A 20,377-nucleotide genomic window follows, 5' to 3' on the forward strand; every position below is an offset into this window, starting at 1 on the left:
TCTCATCAGCTCTCCTCCTCATACTGATAGTCTTTTACCTCTCAAATTCCCCCGCCATGTTGCCTCTCTTTCTATCTTCTATCGATATTTTCATGCTGACTGCTCTTCTGAACTTGCTAAATACATGCCTCCCCTCCTCCCGCGGCCCCGCTGCACACGACTTTCTACTCATGCTCATCCCTATACTGTCCAAACCCCTTATGCAAAAGTCAACCAGCGTCTTTACTCCTTCATTCCTCACGCTGGTAAACTCTGGAACAATCTTCCTTCATCTGTATTCCTTTCTGCGTACGACTTGAACTCTTTCAAGAGGAGCGCATCAGGACACCTTTCCTCCCGAAATTGACCTCTCGTTTTGGACACTCCTTTGACCTATGTTCGGGAGCAGTGAGTAACGGGATTTTTTTAACTTTATTTACGCCCTTGAACTGTCTCCTTAACTGTAAAAAAATAAAAAAATTGTGGGATAATGACGTCTGCTTCCTCATGTGTTGCTCGGAGGTCAGTTCTAGCCTGAACTGCTCCATTGCTCACTTCCATGGGAATTGGGTCAGATCCGATGACGACGAGTCTATATGCGCTGGACACCTTCCCTTTCTGGTTACAAATGTACTGAAAAATCAAGTAAATGAGGTGACACTTGTTTTCAGTTACTGTGAGACACACCTTTTGTGGTGACAGCGGCGTGGATAATGACAACTGATACCTTCGGGAAGCTTATTTTCCTGGTCGCAATCTCCTGATGACTTCTTTTGTGCTCTTCTCGATATACCTGTCAATCACCAGGTAAGTGTCAGCTTGACGAAGATAAACATCAAGATGCCTCAAGAAATGTTGGATGAAATCCTCAACTGCGCATTTATATGGCCACTTTACCACCCAGAGAAAAGCACATCCATCTATCACAAATGTATTTGAAGGTGTCAATGGACGGGGTGGCATTTCTACCTGAAGTTTTGACTTCAATGAAGATTTGGAAGATGTAAGACGCATGTCGACAGTGTTCTCATCAGTATTCTATTCTATGACCTTTGCTGCTGTGTGCGCTGCAGACGATTTGAAATAAAGTACCTCATCATGTGTTGATGTCACACCAAAGCTATGGAAAGTTTTTATCAGGTTTTTGTCATGTGCGATGAGTCTTAATGAAACAGAAGTTACAGAAACAGCAGAAAGAAGAGCTAGGAATGCTGGACTGCATTCACAAAGAGCATCATCCAGGTTGCTTCGCTTGTCAAAAGTAGATCCGTCTCGTCTCATCTCTGCTGATTCATTGGGTATTTTCTTTGCTAATTTATTAAGTGAATGATCCAGGTCCTCGTCACTTTCAGTAGCAAATATTTTGAATTTAATAGATGCTTGGTTACGGAAGATCAGTATGTTTGCTATTCCATTGCCAGATAACACCAACAGCTCGGGTAAAGTATCTGACAATCGCAATGTTAATGTTCTGCGTGAAAGTTTAGATCCCCCATGATACTGGTAGAGCTCATAAATTTCAACTGAATTCCAGACTAGTGTGCTGTCATTCAACATTGTGTCAACAGCCGTCTGGAAGGCAGAATCTTGTGATTCAAACGTTTCTACTGCTACTGGTTTGTTGCACTTGAAGGATGAAAAAGTCCTTATGATACTGGCCATCGGTTGCATGAAGGTCGCTTGTAGCTTGCAGTACTCTAAATCCAACGTCTTCTGCACATATGTCATTCCGTTCACTACATATCTCAAGGATAGTTTCTATGACTGATTTTTGTGACTTACCCGATCTGCAGTTCTACAAAGGACAACCCTTCACCATCTGTCTGGATGTCGTGGATCAAATGGAAGACATTTCTCTCCACAGAAGATACAGTGCTCTCTAAAATTAAAGCAGCGTTCGGTGACACTTCTGCATCGCTTCGTCACAGGTTCAGCACTTGATGGTGCAGGTTCTATCCCTTGAGGCTTTGAAGACCGATTAATATGATGTCTTGAGCTGCAGGTAGGGATGCAATTTTAGAGGCATCTGTAGGTTGTAGACCTAGATTCATCACTGGGAAAATGTTTATGCTGTCCATCATTGCGGAGAATGCTCGACTTTCCAAGACGTTATACGCCCACACTACAAAAGCCGCCAGCACTATTCCGACTACAACCGTTTGTATAGTTCTTCAAAAAGCAGTCCTCGTCATTCATCTTCAATAAAACTCCTCTAAAAAAAAGGAAAGCAAGCATTATATACATATATGTATTTATTAGCACTTTATTCATAATTATTAGTGACCAAACCATAGACATTCGCCAATAGTCCAGTGTAAAATGCAATTTTTAGCGAATTCGGTGTTGAAATACATACATTTATTGCTTCCAAATGAATTCCTTGATCCCCAAAATCTATGGTTTGACACCAAAATCAAGCCTCTACATGAAATATTAAGAAAGTTATGGTGAAAAACAGAATTTTCATAGCTGCAAAGCGGCCATCTTGGATTTTCGTCCATAAAAAAAATTACAATCATGCCAGCTTGGCATGCGGCTGAAGTAGACCCTAATACAACATAAAATGCAATAAAACATTGTAAATGTCTCAAAACCAGAATCACTAAAAAATGGCCATTTTTTCACCGGACTATCTGGACGATTCTCGGCATATTCCTCTTTACTCATCCCCCCTCTGACTCCTTTATGCCTGTTATTAAGCTTCTTAAGAATGATATTTTCTATGCCCTCTCGGGCCTCAGTCCTCAAAAGGCTTATGAACCTGATGGAGTGCCTCCTCTTGTCGTTAAAAACTGTGCTTCCGTACTGATACCCTGCCTGGTCAAACTCTTTCGCCTCTGCCTGTCAACCAGCAGCTTCACTCTTTCATCCCTCACGCTGGTAAACGCTGGAACAATCTTCCTTCATTTGTATTTCCTCCTGCCTACGACTTGAACTCTTTCAAGAGGAGAGTATCAGGACACCTCTCCTCGCAAACTTGACCTTTCTTTCGACCACTCCTCTAACTCTTTTTAGGAGCAGTGATTAGCGTTTATTTTTTCATATAATATGTTTCCTTTTTTATGCCCTTGAACTGACTCCTTTGCTGTAAAAAAAAGGAAAGTAAAGAGAGAAGACAGGGGAGTAAAATGAAGGGAAGGAGGAAGATGAGGATGACAGTGATATGCCTGAAAGAAAATTAAAGGAAACAAACAGAAAAAAAAAGTGCATCAAAGAGAAGGAGAGAACACGGAAGGGCAGAACAGAGATAACTCAAAAGTATAAAGAAGTGGAAGTAGGAGGAGCGAAAGGAGAAATAATAGGAGGAGGAAACACGAGGTGATGACGCAGGGAAGGGAGAAGGAATAAAGTTTGGAGGGACGAAAACTGTTGGAAGGTGAGGAGGTGAAGGAGGAGGAGAGGAGGATACGAAAAACTAAGTGGTCGGAGGAGAATAGGAAAGAAGAAATTAATTGAAGTAAAAATATAAGCTAAAGTGAAGGAAGGAGGAGGAGGAGGAGGAAAGAAAGTAAAGATATAGTTAGGGGCACACGTTATAGCTGCGCGTGGTCTCGGTGCTCATCCCCGACTCATTGGCCGCTGTGTCTGTGGAAAGTAAGAAAACAGTCTGCCTTCCCCAGGCTTCCACAGGCAACCATTTATCGACCAGCCCGAAGGGGAGGATGACCGGCTGGGTGGGCTGGGTGCTGATAGCCAGTCATGCTCTCACGGAGGAGACAAAGCGAGGAAGAGGAGGAGGAAAAATAATAAAAAAAAGTTGAAAATAATTGAGTATAACAGGAATTAATAAGGTAGATAAGTTATAAGCTTTCCTTTATTGGTGAGGTTCATCTTAATCCAACGTTGTTTCAAAATAGTTGAGTTTAATTTTCAGCAATGCTATTTTTCTTATATAAATATAGTTTATTTTAAGTTGACGCTGCTTCGAATAATAAGGTTTAATATCCTGCAAGCTTCATGTTACTTACCGTCGCTCAGTTTTCCTTGTATTAGTCAAGTTCATTTTAATTTAATGGTTTCCCGAATAGTTAACATTGATTTCGTCCGCGCCCAGTCTTGGGCACCCATTCTTCTACGGTTCCTGCCATACCTTCAACGTCTTTAAGTGCATGACTTTGCATTCGCCAAATCTGGAGGACATCTGATACTTTTCAAATCACTGGCTAAATATGATTAAGGTCCTTTTCGATAATTTCGCAATCGGCCGTGGTGAGGACCCTTCCACTCAATTTGGTACCATCAGCAAAGTTTGATGAGGAGGATTTCAGTCCTGCGTCTAAACCGTTGATGTATATGGCAAAAAGATGAGTCATAACATTGACCCGTAAGGTACTCCACAATTGTGTGGTAGTAACACAGTTATATACATTGGGAGTGCGTCATTTCTGTGCTGCTGCCACTATTAAAACTACTAACACTGCTGCTGCTACTACTACTACTACTATTACTATTACTACTACTACTACTACTACTACTACTACTACTACTACTACTACTACTACTACTACTACTACTACTACTACTACTACTACTACTACTACTACTACTACTACTACTACTACTACTACTACTACTACTACTACTACTACTACTACTACTACTACTACTACTACTACTACTACTACTACTACTACTACTACTACTACTACTACTACTACTACTACTATTACTACTACTGTCACTACCACCACCACTACTATATATTATTTAGGATGACCTGCATACTGACTGCCCAGGCAGGATTCAAACCCTGGCCAGGATTGGTAGGTAGGCATGCCATTACAGCCACACCATGGAGCCATGTATTATACTAAGACTTGGCACTGGTATCTTATGCTATTTATTCCTGGCTAGTTGGACACCAGAGAGATTTCCTGTATTAGTTAAATGGGTTTTCTGTTACATATTCCTTTCTTAGGTGTATCTTTTTATTGTTATTTAGTGAAGCAGCTCAAGGGAAACTGTTGTTGTTCTCGATGTTTTCTTCCTCTCTCTCTTGTCATCTTTTTACCTCCCGTCCTCTCTCATGTCTCTCTCTCAAAACCCATTTGAATGTAATACAGAACACACTTTGCAAATTGATATTTTTATTGCAAGAACACAAACACACACATACACATAGTAACATAAGGAAGGTCATGTGGCTATGTAGGGGGGCTATGTTGGTTATGGGGGTGGGTGGGGGGGGGTCAGGGCAGGGTCCATTATGTGTCTGGGGGAGGGCATGTGTCTGTGGGATGTTATCAACTACCTGTGGGTGACATCCTGTGTGACCTGTGAGAGAGAGAGAGAGAGAGAGAGAGAGAGAGAGAGAGCGAGAGAGAGAGAGAATGTGTAGTAGCAAATACTCTTCTTCTTCTTCTTCTTCTTCTTCTTCTTCTTCTTCCTGTTGACTCAAATCTGCAAAACAAATACAAATTGTATCAATATAAGGAAATGATAATAATGACCCACTAGACTCCCTTAATATTAATGATAATAATAATAATAATAATAATAATAATAATAATAATAATAATAATAATAATAATAATAATAATAATAATAATAATAATAATAATAACAGTAATAATAGATAAGACAAAAAGTGGCCACCAGTGCCGGCACTGTGTCCAGGAGGCAGCAGGATGGGAGTTTGGGTCCCGCCCGCCACCACAGACAGTATTTTTCAGTCAGCGCCGAGTGGCCCAACACTACCCACATGCTGTCCTGGTGGACTCCTGTCAACCCAGACTCTAGATTCTCTCTCTAAAAGAGGGGATCAAATGGTGAGCCAGGCAAGATGGCGCCACTATAAACCCTTGCCTGCAACATATAGGGCTGGGGCTGACCGACGGGACCCACCACCAAGAAAGACTACCACACCTAGAGGCAGAAAAAAAATATTGTTGACACATTACTACAGCCGCCACCGCCAATGCAGCCCTCCGCCCTCCAAACCCAAAGGCTGGAGACGGGTCTGAAGATCCCCGGCACTGGCAGTGGGCTGGGCAGCCTGAGGTCCAGTGGCGTGGTGTTGGCACTGGGCTGCTGCTGCTCCCAAGGTCTGGTGATGCTGATTCCTGGAGAGCAAGGAAGGACTTGATAAGTGAAGAAAGAAACAAGATGGGTGGCTGGATATTAGCAAAGAAAGTGATGATACGCATTCCAAAAGCTAAGAAATACAAGTAAATATTTGCTAAATGATGGAATTTGTAAACAGACAGGACAAATATTAAAAGCATAAAAAATTATCATTATAAGGAAATCGTGATCTTTTCCTAGCCTGGTTTTCATATATATATATATATATATATATATATATATATATATATATATATATATATATATATATATATATATATATATATATATATATATATATATATATATATATATATATATATATATATATATATATATATATATATATATATATATATATATATATATATATATATATATATATATATATATATATATATATATATATATATATATATATATATATATATATATATATATATATATTACAGAGATGAAAGGCTATAGTTTGAATGGTTTAACACACACACACACACACACACACACACACACACACACACACACACACACATATATATACACCGCTCCGGTAGCTTAATCGGTAGTGCGTTGCGCTCCAGGTCTTCACGGTCAAACAGGCGGCGGTTCGAGCCCTGCTCAGGCCGGATTCTTTCAGTTGACTAGAGTGGTTACTGTCCACCCTTGAGCAAGGGGGATGGGGTGTGTGGTGTGTGAAGTCCTGGCAGTACCCAGAGATCGACAATAGTGAGCACTTGCTCACGTCGTGAGGGTACCTGCTGGCGAAAGCGAGACCAACATCGGTTATAGGCAAGATGCTGGAGTTCATAATAGCCAGGAGCATTCGGGAGCATCTAGAGAAACACAGCTTAATTCATGACTCGCAGCATGGGTTCACGAAAGGTAGGTCATGCCTCACCAATCTCTTGTCCTTCTACAGTAAAGTATTTGAGGCGGTAGACAGAGATGAAAATTATGATATAATCTATCTTGATTTTAGTAAAGCGTTTGACAAAGTTCCTCACCAACGACTGTTGCTTAAACTACAGGCTCACGGTGTAGAGGGTAAGGTTTTGAACTGGGTCAAGGCGTGGCTTAGCAATAGGAAGCAAAAAGTGCAAATCAATGGTAAAAGATCTGACTGGGGATGTGTTACGAGTGGGGTCCCACAAAGTTCGGTATTAGGTCCACTCTTGTTTATTATTTATATTAATGATTTAGATACAGGAATTAGTAGTGATGTCAGTAAGTTTGCAGATGATACCAAGATCGGTAGAGTAATTGAGTCGGATCAGGACGCTAGTATTCTCCAGGATGAACCAAACAGATTGTATGACTGGGCGGATAAATGGCAGATGGAGTTCAAAGTAGGGAAGTGCAGTATTCTGAATGTAGGTAGGAACAACCCCTCTCACAACTATTGCTTAAATGACGCTCTCATAAGCAGATCTGGGTGCGAGAGAGATGTAGGGGTCTTAGTGAGCCCTGATCTCCGTCCAAGGGCAAAATGCATTCAAGCTAGAAATCGAGCAAATAGGGTACTGGGATTTATGTCAAGGAGCGTAAGCAACAGAAGCGCCGAAGTCTTACTCAAACTATATTTAGCATTAGTTAGACCTCATCTTGACTATGCGGCTCAGTTCTGGTCACCTTGCTATATAATGGATATCAAAATATTAGAATCAGTGCAGAGGAGGATGACTAAGATGATTCAGGGGTTGAGAAACTTGCCATACGAGGAAAGACTCCAACAGTTAAACTTGCATTCTCTAGAAAGGCGAAGGGTGCGTGGAGACATGATCGAGGTTTATAAATGGATGAAGGGCATTAATAAGGGAGATATTCATAAGGTTCTGTTGGTAAGAAAATCGGGTAGGACAAGAAGTAATGGGTTTAAACCGGATAAAATTCAGATTCAACAGGGACATAGGCAAAAATTGGTTTACCAACAGGGTTGTGAATGAGTGGAATAGGCTTAGCAGTCATGTGGTGAGTGCCCATACAATTGTCACATTCAAAAATAGATTAGATAAATTCATGGACAGCGATACTAGGTGGGGTTAGATACACGGGAGCTTAGGGTCAAAGGAGCTGCCTTGTATAGGCCTACCGGCCTCTTGCAGATTCCAACGTGCTTATGTTCTTATGTAACTTGTGATCAGGCCGTGGTGAATTACACACACACACACACACACACACACACACACACACACACACACACATACACACACATTTTAAGGCACTCTGAATAAGGGGCACCCAAACCCCTTCCAGGCTACCGACACTTCCCTTGAGGCTCTGGAATAGGCACTTTAGGCGGTGGCTGAACAGATAGCAAGACGGCCCCGCGTTCAGGAAGACACGAGTTCAATCCCCGACCGGTGCCACCAGGCTGGGATTTTCAGCCCGCGAGTGAGTGGCTTAAAACTATCCATGCTGTCCAGAAGACCACCTATCAACCCGGACTCTAGATTCTATTATTAAGAAGCGGGAGGGCAGCATGAGCCAATGCAAGATGGCGCCACTATAAACACTCGTCTGCGCCAGAACAGGCTGGGCCGACCATCAGGTCAGGACCTTAATACCTCCATGATCAGGACCCACCTGGAAGAAGCCTTGGACCGACCATCAGGATTCACCGGGAGGAAGCCTACCGGCGCAATAGGCCAAGAGGTAAAAAAAAAAAATAAATAAATAAAAAAAATCACCTCACCCTTGGGACCTAAGATGACCTCCACAAACACGTGACATGACCCACACAAGCCTAACAGGACTATTTTTTTTTTTTATATACTTGATACATATATTTTACCTGAAATGACACAAACACCAATAATGTTCTTAATAATATATATATATATATATATATATATATATATATAAATGATATGCCAATGGATATAAAAAGTTATATGAGCCGTTTTGCAGATGATGCAAAATTAATAAGGAAAGTGAAGATGGAGGAAGACTGTGAAGAACTGCAAAAAGACCTGGACAGAGTGTATAGATGGAGCCAGTTATAGGAGATGGAATTTAATGCAAACAAATGCCATGTTATGGATATGGGGAAAAGTATAAAAAGATCAAGGAAAACATACAGGATGGGAGAAGAAAACTTAAGGTTAGTACATGAAGAAAAAAGATTTGGGAGTAACGATGCAAGACCTACTCCCTAGAAAAGCACATAAACAAGTTATTTGGAGAAACCTACAGGATGATGCAATATAATATAAGGGTTGGATTATAGACTTTTTAGCGAAGAGATAAATGAGAACAGTTATCAGGAACAATAAATCAAGCTGGACGGAAGTGACTAGTGGAGTCCCCCAAGGATCGGTGTTGGCTCCGATTAGTTTTGCAATATATATAATTGACATAACAGAAGGGGTGGCAAGCTATATGAATATGTTTGCTGATGATGCTAAAATAATGAGGAGGGTGGCTAATGAAGAAGACTGTGTAGCCCTGAGCCAAGATCTCGATAGAATAAGCGAATGGTTACGCAAATGGGAAATGACATTCAATACATAGAGAAGTGTAGCGTGATGGAGTTGGGTAAGAGCAGTAGATGGATATCGGTGAACTACTCTCTGAGTAATGAAAGAATCATGAAAAAAACAGGAAAAAGATCTAGGAGTGACAATAACAGAAAAGTTATCCATTGGAGAGAATATAAATCGGATAACTGGGGAAACATACAATCTTCTTAGAAACATGAAAGCAGCATTTACACATCTAGACGAAGAAATGGTGAGGAAACTAATAGCATCGATGATACGTCCAAGACTGGAATATGCAGCGTTAGTGTGGTCACCTAGATTGAAGAAATACATTAGAAAGTTGGAAAGAATACAGAGAGCAGCGACCAAACTACCGGAAACTCTGAGAGAACATACTTATGAAGAAAGACTGGAGAAATTGGGACTAACAACACTGGAGAGAAGGAGAGAAGGGACCTAATATAGGATACAAGAGGGATTGGAGAAATTGGACGGAAGACCTAGTGGTACGTGATAGGAGTGTGAAAAGAGGGTAAGAAATTGAAGAAGAGCAACTGTAGGAAAGACGTCAAGAAATACAGTTTTCCATACAGAAGCATAACAACATGGAACGGACTTGACGAGGAGACCGTGTGTGCAAAAATGATTTATAAATTTAAAGCCAAACTGGATAATAAGCGCTATGGAGACGGGACAGCACGAGCCTAGTACGGCTCTTTTTCTGTATTTCACAACTAGGTAAACTAGGTAAATACCTAATACTAATACTAATTTACAAATTGCGGAATAAAACGGAAGAAGAAGATAACGAGTTGCTTTCCATATACGTACAGGGGCTTTGTCCACCCTCGTATGGAATATGCATCTCACGTGTGGGGGGATTCACTCACACAGCTCTTCTGGACAGAGTGGAGTGTTAGGCTCCTCGTCTCATCAGCTCTCCTCCTCTTACTGACAGCCTTCTACCTCTTAAATTCCGCAGACATGTTGCTTCTCTTTCTATCTTCTATCGAAATTTTCACGCTGACTGCAATTCTGAACTTGCTGACTGCATGCCTCCCCCTCCTGCGGCCCGCTGCACACGACTTTCTACTCATGTTCATCCCTATACTGTCCAAACCCCTTATGCAAGAGTTAACCAGCATCTCCATTCTTTCATCCCCCTTCACTGGTAAACTATGGAACAGTCTTCCTTCGTCTGTATTTCCTCCTGCCTATGACTTGACCTCTTTTAAGAAGAGTGTATCAAGACACCTCTCCACTCGAAATTGACCTCGCTTTTGGCTACTCTTTACCTTTTACTTTTGTGGGAGCGGCGAGTAGCGGGCTTTTTTAATCTTTTTGTTACCCTTGAGCCGTATCCTGAGATGTAAAGAGAGAGAGAGAGAGAGAGAGAGAGAGAGAGAGAGAGAGAGAGAGAGCGAGAGAGAGAGAGAGAGAGAGAGAGAGAGAGAGAGAGAGAGGTGCCTCCAGTGAACTCCGTCAATCACCACTCTGTTATTTATTCGTTGTTTTCGCTTCAAGACAAAAAAAAAATTGAATGCGTATAAGCAGAAAATAACAAGTAATAAGAATAATAAGAAAAAAAAAGTAACAATTATAATACTGAATGAATAGGTGAAATAAAAATATGAAGAAAAAGTGAAGAAGAAACAAAAGAAGAAAGAAGAAGAAGAAGAAGAAGAAGAAGAAGAAGAACACAGAAGACCAAGAACAATAAGAAAAAATCAAGAAAATAAAACAAGAAAAAATCCCTCCTACGTCAAAATATTATCATGGTATGCAAATGGGAGGAAGGAGAGAACGTTCGAAAGAACATAAGAACATAAGAACACTGGGAGACTGCAAGAGCCAGTGGCCAATACAGGGCAGCTCCAGAATCCCCCGCTACTCACGATGGGTGAGGTGTAGTTTCAGGGGTTACAGGTAGAGGCTTGATCCTTGTTTACCTTCGGTACAGGGCGTACGCTCCAGTACCCTACAGCACCCACACCTCACTGCCACCTGTCATCCTCGTCCATGGAGCTATCCAGTCTACTCTTAAAACAAGCTATCGTCCCTGCACTATGTGATTGCTGAGTCTATTCCATTCCCCCACCACCCTATTACTAAACCAATGCTTGCCTGTATCTCTCCTAAATCTATACTTTTCTAATTTAAATCCATTACTGTGTGTTCTATCCTGCTGGCTAATTCTCAGTACTTTACTTATATCGCCTTTGTTGTAACCCTTGACCCATTTGAATACTTCTATCAGATCTCCCCGCACTCTTCGTCTTTCTAGTAAATGTAAGTTTAAATGTTGCAGCCTATCTTGATATGGAAGGTTCCTCAGCTCCTGAATCATTTTGGTCATTCTCCTCTGAACTGATTCTAGCAAGTTGATGTCCATTCTGTAGTGTGGGCACCAAAATTGGACAGCATAATCTAAGTGTGGCCTAACTAAAGCTAAATAGAGTCTGAGGATGACCTCTGCACTTTTGTTGGTTACCGTCCTGTTAATGAAGCCTAATACCCTGTTAGCCCAATTCCTCGCATTAAAACATTGCTTCCTTAGTTTTAGGTCAGAGTTCACTAACACTCCCAAATCCCTTTCACACTCTGATCTGCCTATCGCTGTGAGTCTAAACTATACCCGTGTAATGGGTTGCGTGTTCCCTACACTAATTACGCTACACTTGGTGACGTTAAAATTCATCTGCCATTTCTCTAACCAAGCTTACAGTTTGTTGAGATCCTCCTGCAGTGCTCTAACATCCTCCCCTGTCCTAATAGTGCGTCCTCTTTTGGTGTCATCCGCAAATTTACCTGTCACTAGTTATCCCATTGTCTGTGTCATTGATGTAGATAATGAATAAAAGTGGGCCTAAAACAGCCCCACTGGTGATATTACCCCATTCGGATTTTTTTTTACCGTTAATGGTAACCCTCTGTTTTCTGTCGTAAATCCACGCCCTAATCCAATCATAAACCTCCTTTTCTATTCCATGAGCCCTGACTTTATTTAACAGTCTCTGGTGCGACAATTTATCGAAGGCCTTACTAAAATCAAGATAAACTACATCGTAACTCTCATTATTGTCAGCTGCCTCGTATACTCTATTGTAACATAAAAGCATAAGAACACAGGGAGACTGCAAGAGGCCGAGTTTCTACAGGCAGCTCCAGAATCCCCACTACTCACGATGGGTGAGGTGTAGTTTCAGGGGCTACAGGGAGAGGCTTGATCCTCGTTTACCTTCGGTACGGGCGTACGCTGGTACTGGGCCTCTCGGGAGCTGAAGTCGGCCGCTATGTGTTGGAACAACAGGCCGTACAAAGGGAAAAACGCGCCTTAGAAAGGGAAGAACGGAAGAGGAAAGAATAAATTAAGGAACGAAAGAGGCAAGAAGAAATGGAAGAACGGAAGAGGAAAGAAGAAATTGAAGAACGAAAAAGGCAAGAAGAAATGGAAGAACGGAAGAGGAAAGAAGAAATTGAAGAACGAAAGAGGCAAGGAGAAATGGAAGAACGGAGGAGGAAAGAAGAAATTGAAGAACGGAAGAGGAAAGAAGAAATTGAAGAACGAAAGAGGCAAGAAGAAATGGAAGAACGGAAGAGGAAAGAAGAAATTGAAGAACGAAAGAGGCAAGGAGAAATGGAAGAACGGAAGAGGAAAGAAGAAATTGAAGAACGGAAGAGGAAAGAAGAAATTAAGGAAAGAAAGAGGCAAGATGAAATGGAAGAACGGAAGAGGAAAGAAGAAATTGAAGAACGAAAGAGGAAAGAAGAAAAGGAAGAACGGAAGAGGAAAGAAGAAATTGAAGAACGGAAGAGGAAAGAAGAAAAGGAAGAACGGAAGAGGAAAGAAGAAAAGGAAGAACGGAAGAGGAAAGAAGAAATTGAAGAACGAAAGAGGAGAGAAGAAATGGAAGAACGGAAGAGGAAGAATAAATTGAAGAACGGAAGAGGAAAGAAGAAATTGAAGAACGGAAGAGGAAAGAAGAAATTGAAGAACGAAAGAGGCAAGAAGAAATGGAAGAACGGAAGAGGAAAGAAGAAGAGGAAGAACGGAAGAGGAAAGAAGAAAAGGAAGAACGGAAGAGGAAAGAAGAAATTGAAGAACGAAAGAGGAAAGAAGAAATTGAAGAACGGAAGAGGAAAGAAGAAATTGAAGAACGTAAGAGGAAAAGAAGAAATTGAAGAACGGAAGAGGAAAGAAGAAATTGAAGAACGAAAGATGCAAGAGAGAATGAAGAACGGAAGAGGCAAGAAGAAATTGAAGAACGAAAGAGGAAAGAAGAAATTGAAGAACGAAAGAGAAAGAAGAAATTGAAGAACGAAAGAGGCAAGAAGAAATTGAAGAACGGAAGGAAAGAAGAAATTGAAGAACGGAAGAGGAAAGAAGAAATTGAAGAACGGAAGAGGAAAGAAGAAATTGAAGAACGAAAGAGGCAAGAAGAAATTGAAGAACGGAAGAGGCAAGAAGAAATTGAAGAACGGAAGAGGAAAGAAGAAATTGAAGAACGGAAGAGGAAAGAAGAAATTGAAGAACGGAAGATTAAAGAAGAAATTGAAGAACGGAAGAGGAAAGAAGAAATTGAAGAACGGAAGAGGAAGAAGAAATTGAAGAACGGAAGAGGAAAGAAGAAATTGAAGAACGGAAGAGGAAAGAAGAAATTGAAGAACGGAAGATTTACATAGATTTACATAGAAAATCAGACTACACAGACCCCATGGTCCAGACTTGGTGGTCTGTCCTTAAACCTAAGTGATTTTACATTAATCAGAAGACTCCAAAACGTTGCATTTCTACTCTAGTTAATATTACGTTGAAGGAAGTGACGGTCGAGCTTATTTTTGAAGGAGTCAATCGTGTTGCACTGGACCACTGATGGTGGAAGCTTATTCCATTCTCGCACTACAACGTTGGTGAAGAAAAATTTGGTGCAGTCTGAATTTACTTGTCTACATCTGAGTTTTACGCCATTGTTCCTCGTGCGCAAAGTGTCATCGATCAGAAACAATGTTGATCTGTCTATATTCGTGAAACCATTAAGTATTTTAAAACATTCGATCAGTTTTCCTCGAGGCGACGTTTCTCAAGAGAACATGTTAAGGGTAGAAAGCCTTTCTTCGTAGGATTTGTTGCGCAAGGAAGGATCATTTTCGTTGCCCGACGCTGAACACCTAATTTAGCTATATCCTTTGCATGGTGGGGAGACCAAAACTGTACCGCATATTCCAAGTGGGGTCTGACTAAACTGTTGTAGAGCGGGAGTATTACATCTTTATTCTTGAATAAAAAGTTTCTTTTAATGAAGCCCAACATTCTGTTCGCTTTATTTGCTGCATCGATGCATTGCTGTGAGAATTTGAGGTTTGACGCGATTTATACCCCCAAGTCCTTGACGCATTGAACGCTTTTGAGTTTAACGCCGCGCATTTCGTAATCGAACTTCTTATTCCTCGTCCCAACTTGAAGGACCTGGCACTTGTCTACCTTAAAGGGCATCTCCCATCTATCCGACCAAGCTGAAATTTTGTGCAAATCCTCCTGGAGGCTTTGCCTGTCTTCTTCAGTGAGAACCGAGTTACCAATCTTTGTGTCGTCTGCAAATTTACTGATGCGGTTATTGAGTCCAACATCCACGTCGTTGATGTAAATAATGAAGAGCACTGGGCCAAGAACCGAGCCCTGAGGGACGCCACTAGTGACCGGCGCCCACTCTGAGTTAAATCCGTCAATCACTACTCTTTGTTGTCTGTTGCTCAACCAATTCGCGATCCATTGGTTTACTTGACCGTCAATACCTATTTGCTTTAATTTGTAAAGTAATTTATGATGCGGGACTTTATCAAACGCTTTCTGGAAATCAAGATAGACTACGTCCAGTGATTTGGTTACGTCATAAACAGTGAAGAGGTCGTTATAAAAGGTTAATAGGTTTGATAGGCAGGATCTTTTGTTTCGGAAACCACGTTGTGAGTCCCCAATTAATGAGTGGCTTTCAAGGTAATTCACAATTTTGTCTCTAATTATGCTCTCAAGTAGCCTACCTACAACCGAAGTTAGACTAATGGGCCTGTAATTACCTGGTACTTTTTTGTCTCCTTTCTTAAAAATCGGTGTCACGTTAGCCATTTTCCAATATCAATGGACGATGCCTTTTTGAAAGGACATATTGAATACGGTTGTGAGGAGGAGAGTATTTCGCTCTTTGTTTCTTTCAGCAGAGTTGGATATACTTTGTCAGGTCCAGGACTTTTATTTGTTTTAAGTGATTTGAGGGCTTTGAGGACTTCATCGGGTTAGACAATGCATGCTCGGGATTTACATTAGTACTGCTGTTGGTGGTGGTGGTGGGAGGACTGTTATTATTAAACACCGAGGAAAAGTAATTGTTTAATAGGTTTGCAACGTGCTGGCTGTCAGTCACTAGTGCACCGTCGCTGTTGTTAAAGGTCCAATTCCACTTCTGATCGCCTTTCTGTTGTTTATGTAACTGAAGAAGGATTTTGGATTATTTTTACAGTTGGCTGCAATATTTTCTTCATATCTACGCTTTGCCTGACGCACTAATCTTTTTACTCGTCGCCTGGCATCATTGTAAAGTCTAATGTTTTCGGGCGTGCTTTGCTCTTTCTTTAACCTGTAAGACAATTTTCTCTCCTTGACTGAGTGTTTAATTTCGCTATTAAACCAAGGTGGACTTTTATTAGTGTTAATTCGCTTCTCACACACGGGGACAAATGTGTCCTGCTGAGTAAGTGATCTTTAAAGCTTAGCCAGGCGTCCTCTACATTGCCGTCATCTGATAGTTGCATATCTATTAGTTTTCGTCGGATTTCTACGAAGTTGGCTCTTTTGAAATTGGGCACCTTTACTTTATTTTCAGTCACCGATGTTTGAGCTCTAATGTCAACGCGCACTAGTTTATGATCGCAGGAACCGAGGTGTTCTCCTACCGTGACATTACTGACTAGGTTATCTTGGGTCGCTATAACAAGGTCAAGTATGTTATTTTGTCGAGTTGGTTCAGAAACCATTTGGCTTAGATAATTTTCCTCTAGAAATTCGATCATTCTTTGGGACTCACCTTCTGTACCCGACAGTGTCGCCCAGTCGATATGGGGGAGGTTAAAGTGTCCTAGTATCAGAGAGTCGCTGTTATTAAGTGATTGCCTTAAGACGCTGCACATTTCAAGATCGGCATCGAGTGATTGCTCCGGAGGCCTGTAAGTGACAGATATATTTAAATTGGAGGAAAGAAGAAATTGAAGAACGAAAGAGGCAAGAAGAAATTGAAGAACGGAAGAGGAAAGAAGAAATTGAAGAACGAAAGAGGCAAGAAGAAATTGAAGAACGGAAGAGGAAAGAAGAAATTGAAGAACGAAAGAGGCAAGAAGAAATTGAAGAACGGAAGAGGAAAGAAGAAATTGAAGAAATGCAGAAGGAAGAAGAGCGAAAGTTCGAGTTAGCGAAGCTTGAGGCCGAGAAGGAACTGGAGCTGGCTCGGATCGCCGCTTCGAGTAAGTCTGCTCCTCGTTTGACGGTGAGTGTGCTGACCGTCCTTGTTTACAAGGATGGAGATGACTTTGCTTCTTACCTTACCAGATTCGAAAGGACAGCTGAGCTTTTGAAGGTTGACAAGGATGCTTATGCTGTAAGATTGGGAGCCCGTTTGTCTGGTAAAGCTGCTGGGATTTACACTTCGCTTTCTCCTGAGATTGTTGCTGACTACCATCTTCTGAAGAAGTCCCTGCTGAAGAGCTTTTGCAAGACTCCCGACGGCTTTAGAGTGGACTTCAGGTCAGGCAAGATTCAGCCAGGGGAAACTTACGAGCAGTTCAGCATTCAACTTGGCCGCTCGTTTGAACAGTGGTTAGAGGCTTCCAATATTGACTTCACCTACGCTTCTTTAAAGGACTTTATGTTGCTAGATCAGTTCATCTCCTCTCTTCTCCCTGACCTTCGGACGTTTATTAAGGAACGTGGAGTGCGGCCGCTGGCGGCCGCTGGTAATAGCCTACGACTGGTCATCGGCGCGCCACTCATATCCCAGGTCTCCCCAGTCGTCATTTGCCAGCAAGAAGACACACAAGAAAGATAAAGCTTCCTTCGACTCCGGTTCTCCTGCCGCCAAAGTTCCTGCCTTCACCCTGAAGTGCCATCAATGCGGGGAGGTAGGCCATATCCGCCCCAGGTGCCCTAAGAATCCTCGCGCCTTCAAGGATGCGCCGTCCTCCTCAGTTAACATAGGCTTCTGTTGGGAGGACAGGAAAGTTTCCAACTACTGTGTTGCGGGGACCATCAACGGCGCCTGGACTTCTGCAATCATCCGTGACGCCGGTTGTTCCAGCCTCATCGTTTCCGAGGAGGCCTTGCCAGATGTTGGAACGTAACTGTAAGAAGGTAACCGTTTACGACTACCTAGGTCGGCCAGACACCTTCCCCGTCGTTCGGTGCTACCTAAAGTGTCCCTACTCTGAAGGCTGGGCTGATGCCATCCGTGCACCTATCAAGTTTGCAACCGCTATGATTGGTGACATTCCCGGGGCCCGTAAGCCTGACGACCCTGTCTGTACATCTGATTTAACCGCGCCTGCCTCAATCTCCACTCCTCAGGAACAAGATGCTCGTCCTCCTCTCCGTACAACGCCTGTTACGCAAGATTCCTCTACTTCGCTTCAGGTCGTCTCCTCTCCTTCCGAGTCTGAATTAGCCTGTGTTGTTCAGACTCGTGTTGCTTCTGCGCGTGTGAGACGCCTGCATCCGCCTGTTCTCTCCGACTTACAACCACTCAAGGTAACGCCCGCCGACTATGCTCGTTTACAGGACACCTGCCCCTCCCTCGGCGCTGTGCGCGCCAAGGCTACTGCCGGACTGCCCGATGTAGCCCTGAATGGAGCGTCCTACAAGTTCTCCTGGACGAATGGACTCCTGTATAGAGACTGTGTCGCTTCTAGCCGGCCCGGCAAGGTCGGGACTCGGACGTTGGTGCTCCCTTCTGACTGCCGTCAAATCGTGCTACAAGTGGCCCACGAGAGTCCCCTCGCCGGTCACTTCTCTCATCGGAAGACGGAATCGAAAGTGAGCGATAACTTCTTCTGGCCTGGCATGGGGGCCGATATCCGTGACTACTGTCGGTCCTGCGACATATGCCAGCGTAAGTCTTATAAGGGCCAGGTTAAACCCGTCCCCCTCCAACCATTGCCTGTCGTCACGGAACCATTCTCCAGAGTTGCTGTGGATGTGGTGGGCCCTCTCTCTCCGCCGTCTGCAGAAGGACACTGGTATATTCTCATCCTGATTGACTTTGCCACAGGGTTCCCTGAAGCCATTCCACTCAAGGATGTGGACTCTGTTTCTGTTGCTGAGGCTCTTCTGTCTTCATTTTCCAGGGTCGGAATTCCCCGGGAAATCCTGAGCGACAGAGGTACTCAATTCACTTCTCAGCTAATTGCCGAGCTTCACAAGCTACTTGGTGTGAGGCCCCAGTTCACCACACCGTTTCATCCGAGTGGTAATGGTCGAGTGGAGAGGCTGCATGGGCCCCTCAAAGCTGCTCTACGGAAGGTTTGCAGCGAGAAGCCTAGAGTGGCATCGCTACCATATTCCGACTTTGTTTGCCCTCAGGGAAATGCCCAGCGACCGCACCGGCTTGTCGGCCCTCGATCTCCTCTACGGGCGCACTGTGCGAGGGCCCTTGACTGTCCTGAAGGACTTATGGGAAGACCGTGACCTGCAGGAGGAAGAACGGACGAGTCTGCAATACGTCATCGAGCTCAGGGAGAAACTGACCGAATGTGCTCAGCTCGCCGCCCGGGAGGCTGACGTAAGTACTGCAAAGTACAAGTCTTATTTTGACCTGCGATCCCAAGATAGACAATTCAAGCCTGGCGACGAGGTCCTAGTTCTTCTCCCTGACTCTACCAAGAAGTTCCTCGTTTCCTGGCGTGGCCCATTCAAAGTGTTGGAACGACGAAACAAGGTGGACTACCTGGTTGATGACCCGAGGGGGCCTAAGCTGTACCACGCCAACCTCCTAAAAAGGTACCATCGCCGCGCTCAAGTAAACTTCGCGTATGTCAAGGACGATACTTCAGCGCCGGATGATGACTGTTCACCCACAGGACCTTTGGAAGCAGAGGACCCTGACGACCTTGTTCCCTGTCCTTTGGTCTGTTCCGTTCCTGATTCCGCCCTCAACCCGGCGCTGGACATCAACAAGTCCCTGGAGTGGAACCAGCGCTCATCGTTAGAAGACGTACTTTCCACCTTTAAGGACGTATTTTCAGAGACTCCAGGTTGCACCAACACCCTGCAACATGACATAATTTTAACCACTACCAACAGAGTCCTCACGAAGAACTACCCTGGGCCGATCCACCTCCGTCCTTACTTTGAGAAGGAATTTGACAACCTCCTCCAACTAGGCATCATCCAGCCGTCGTCCTCTCTACACTGCTCTCCCGTGGTAATGGTACGCAAGTCTGACGGGAGCTACCGAATGGCCATAGACTTCAGGCAACTTAACTCCGTTACTGTTTTTGATGCTGAGCCCACCTGTTCCGTCGAAGGGGACTTGCACAAGTTTGCAGGAGCTACCTACTTTTCGGAGCTTGACTTGTGCAAGGCCTACTACCAGATCCCCTTGACCGACCGTGCCAAGCCTCTCACTGCTTTTTCCACCCACCAAGGATTGATGGAGTTCTGTCTCTGACTTCGGTCTCGTCACCGCCTGCTCCACCTACATCCGCCTCATGAGGACTGTTCTCGCGGATCTGCCTAACATCTCCTTTTATTTTGATAACGTCTTCATTTACTCGTCAGATTGGCCCAGTCACCTAACAGCTCTAACATCTGTCCTTGA

The 20,377-nt window shown here is 43.2% G+C and overlaps 1 protein-coding gene across 1 annotated transcript; it reads left to right on the top strand.

The window, feature by feature from the left end:
- The first annotated feature begins 469 nt into the window (after positions 1 to 469).
- LOC126989931 (uncharacterized) lies at positions 470 to 20,227 on the top strand. The gene is made up of 8 exons (XM_050848532.1): positions 470 to 501; positions 5,926 to 6,028; positions 17,261 to 17,382; positions 17,708 to 17,894; positions 18,340 to 18,670; positions 18,830 to 18,940; positions 19,003 to 19,027; positions 19,141 to 20,227. The coding sequence occupies exons 1-8, from the start codon at positions 470 to 472 to the stop codon at positions 20,225 to 20,227; spliced, it is 1,998 nt and encodes a 665-aa protein (XP_050704489.1).
- Positions 20,228 to 20,377: the final 150 nt, after the last annotated feature.

The sequence above is a fragment of the Eriocheir sinensis genome, unplaced genomic scaffold, assembly GCF_024679095.1.
Source record: "Eriocheir sinensis breed Jianghai 21 unplaced genomic scaffold, ASM2467909v1 Scaffold138, whole genome shotgun sequence".
In the NCBI taxonomy this organism is placed as follows: domain Eukaryota; kingdom Metazoa; phylum Arthropoda; class Malacostraca; order Decapoda; family Varunidae; genus Eriocheir; species Eriocheir sinensis.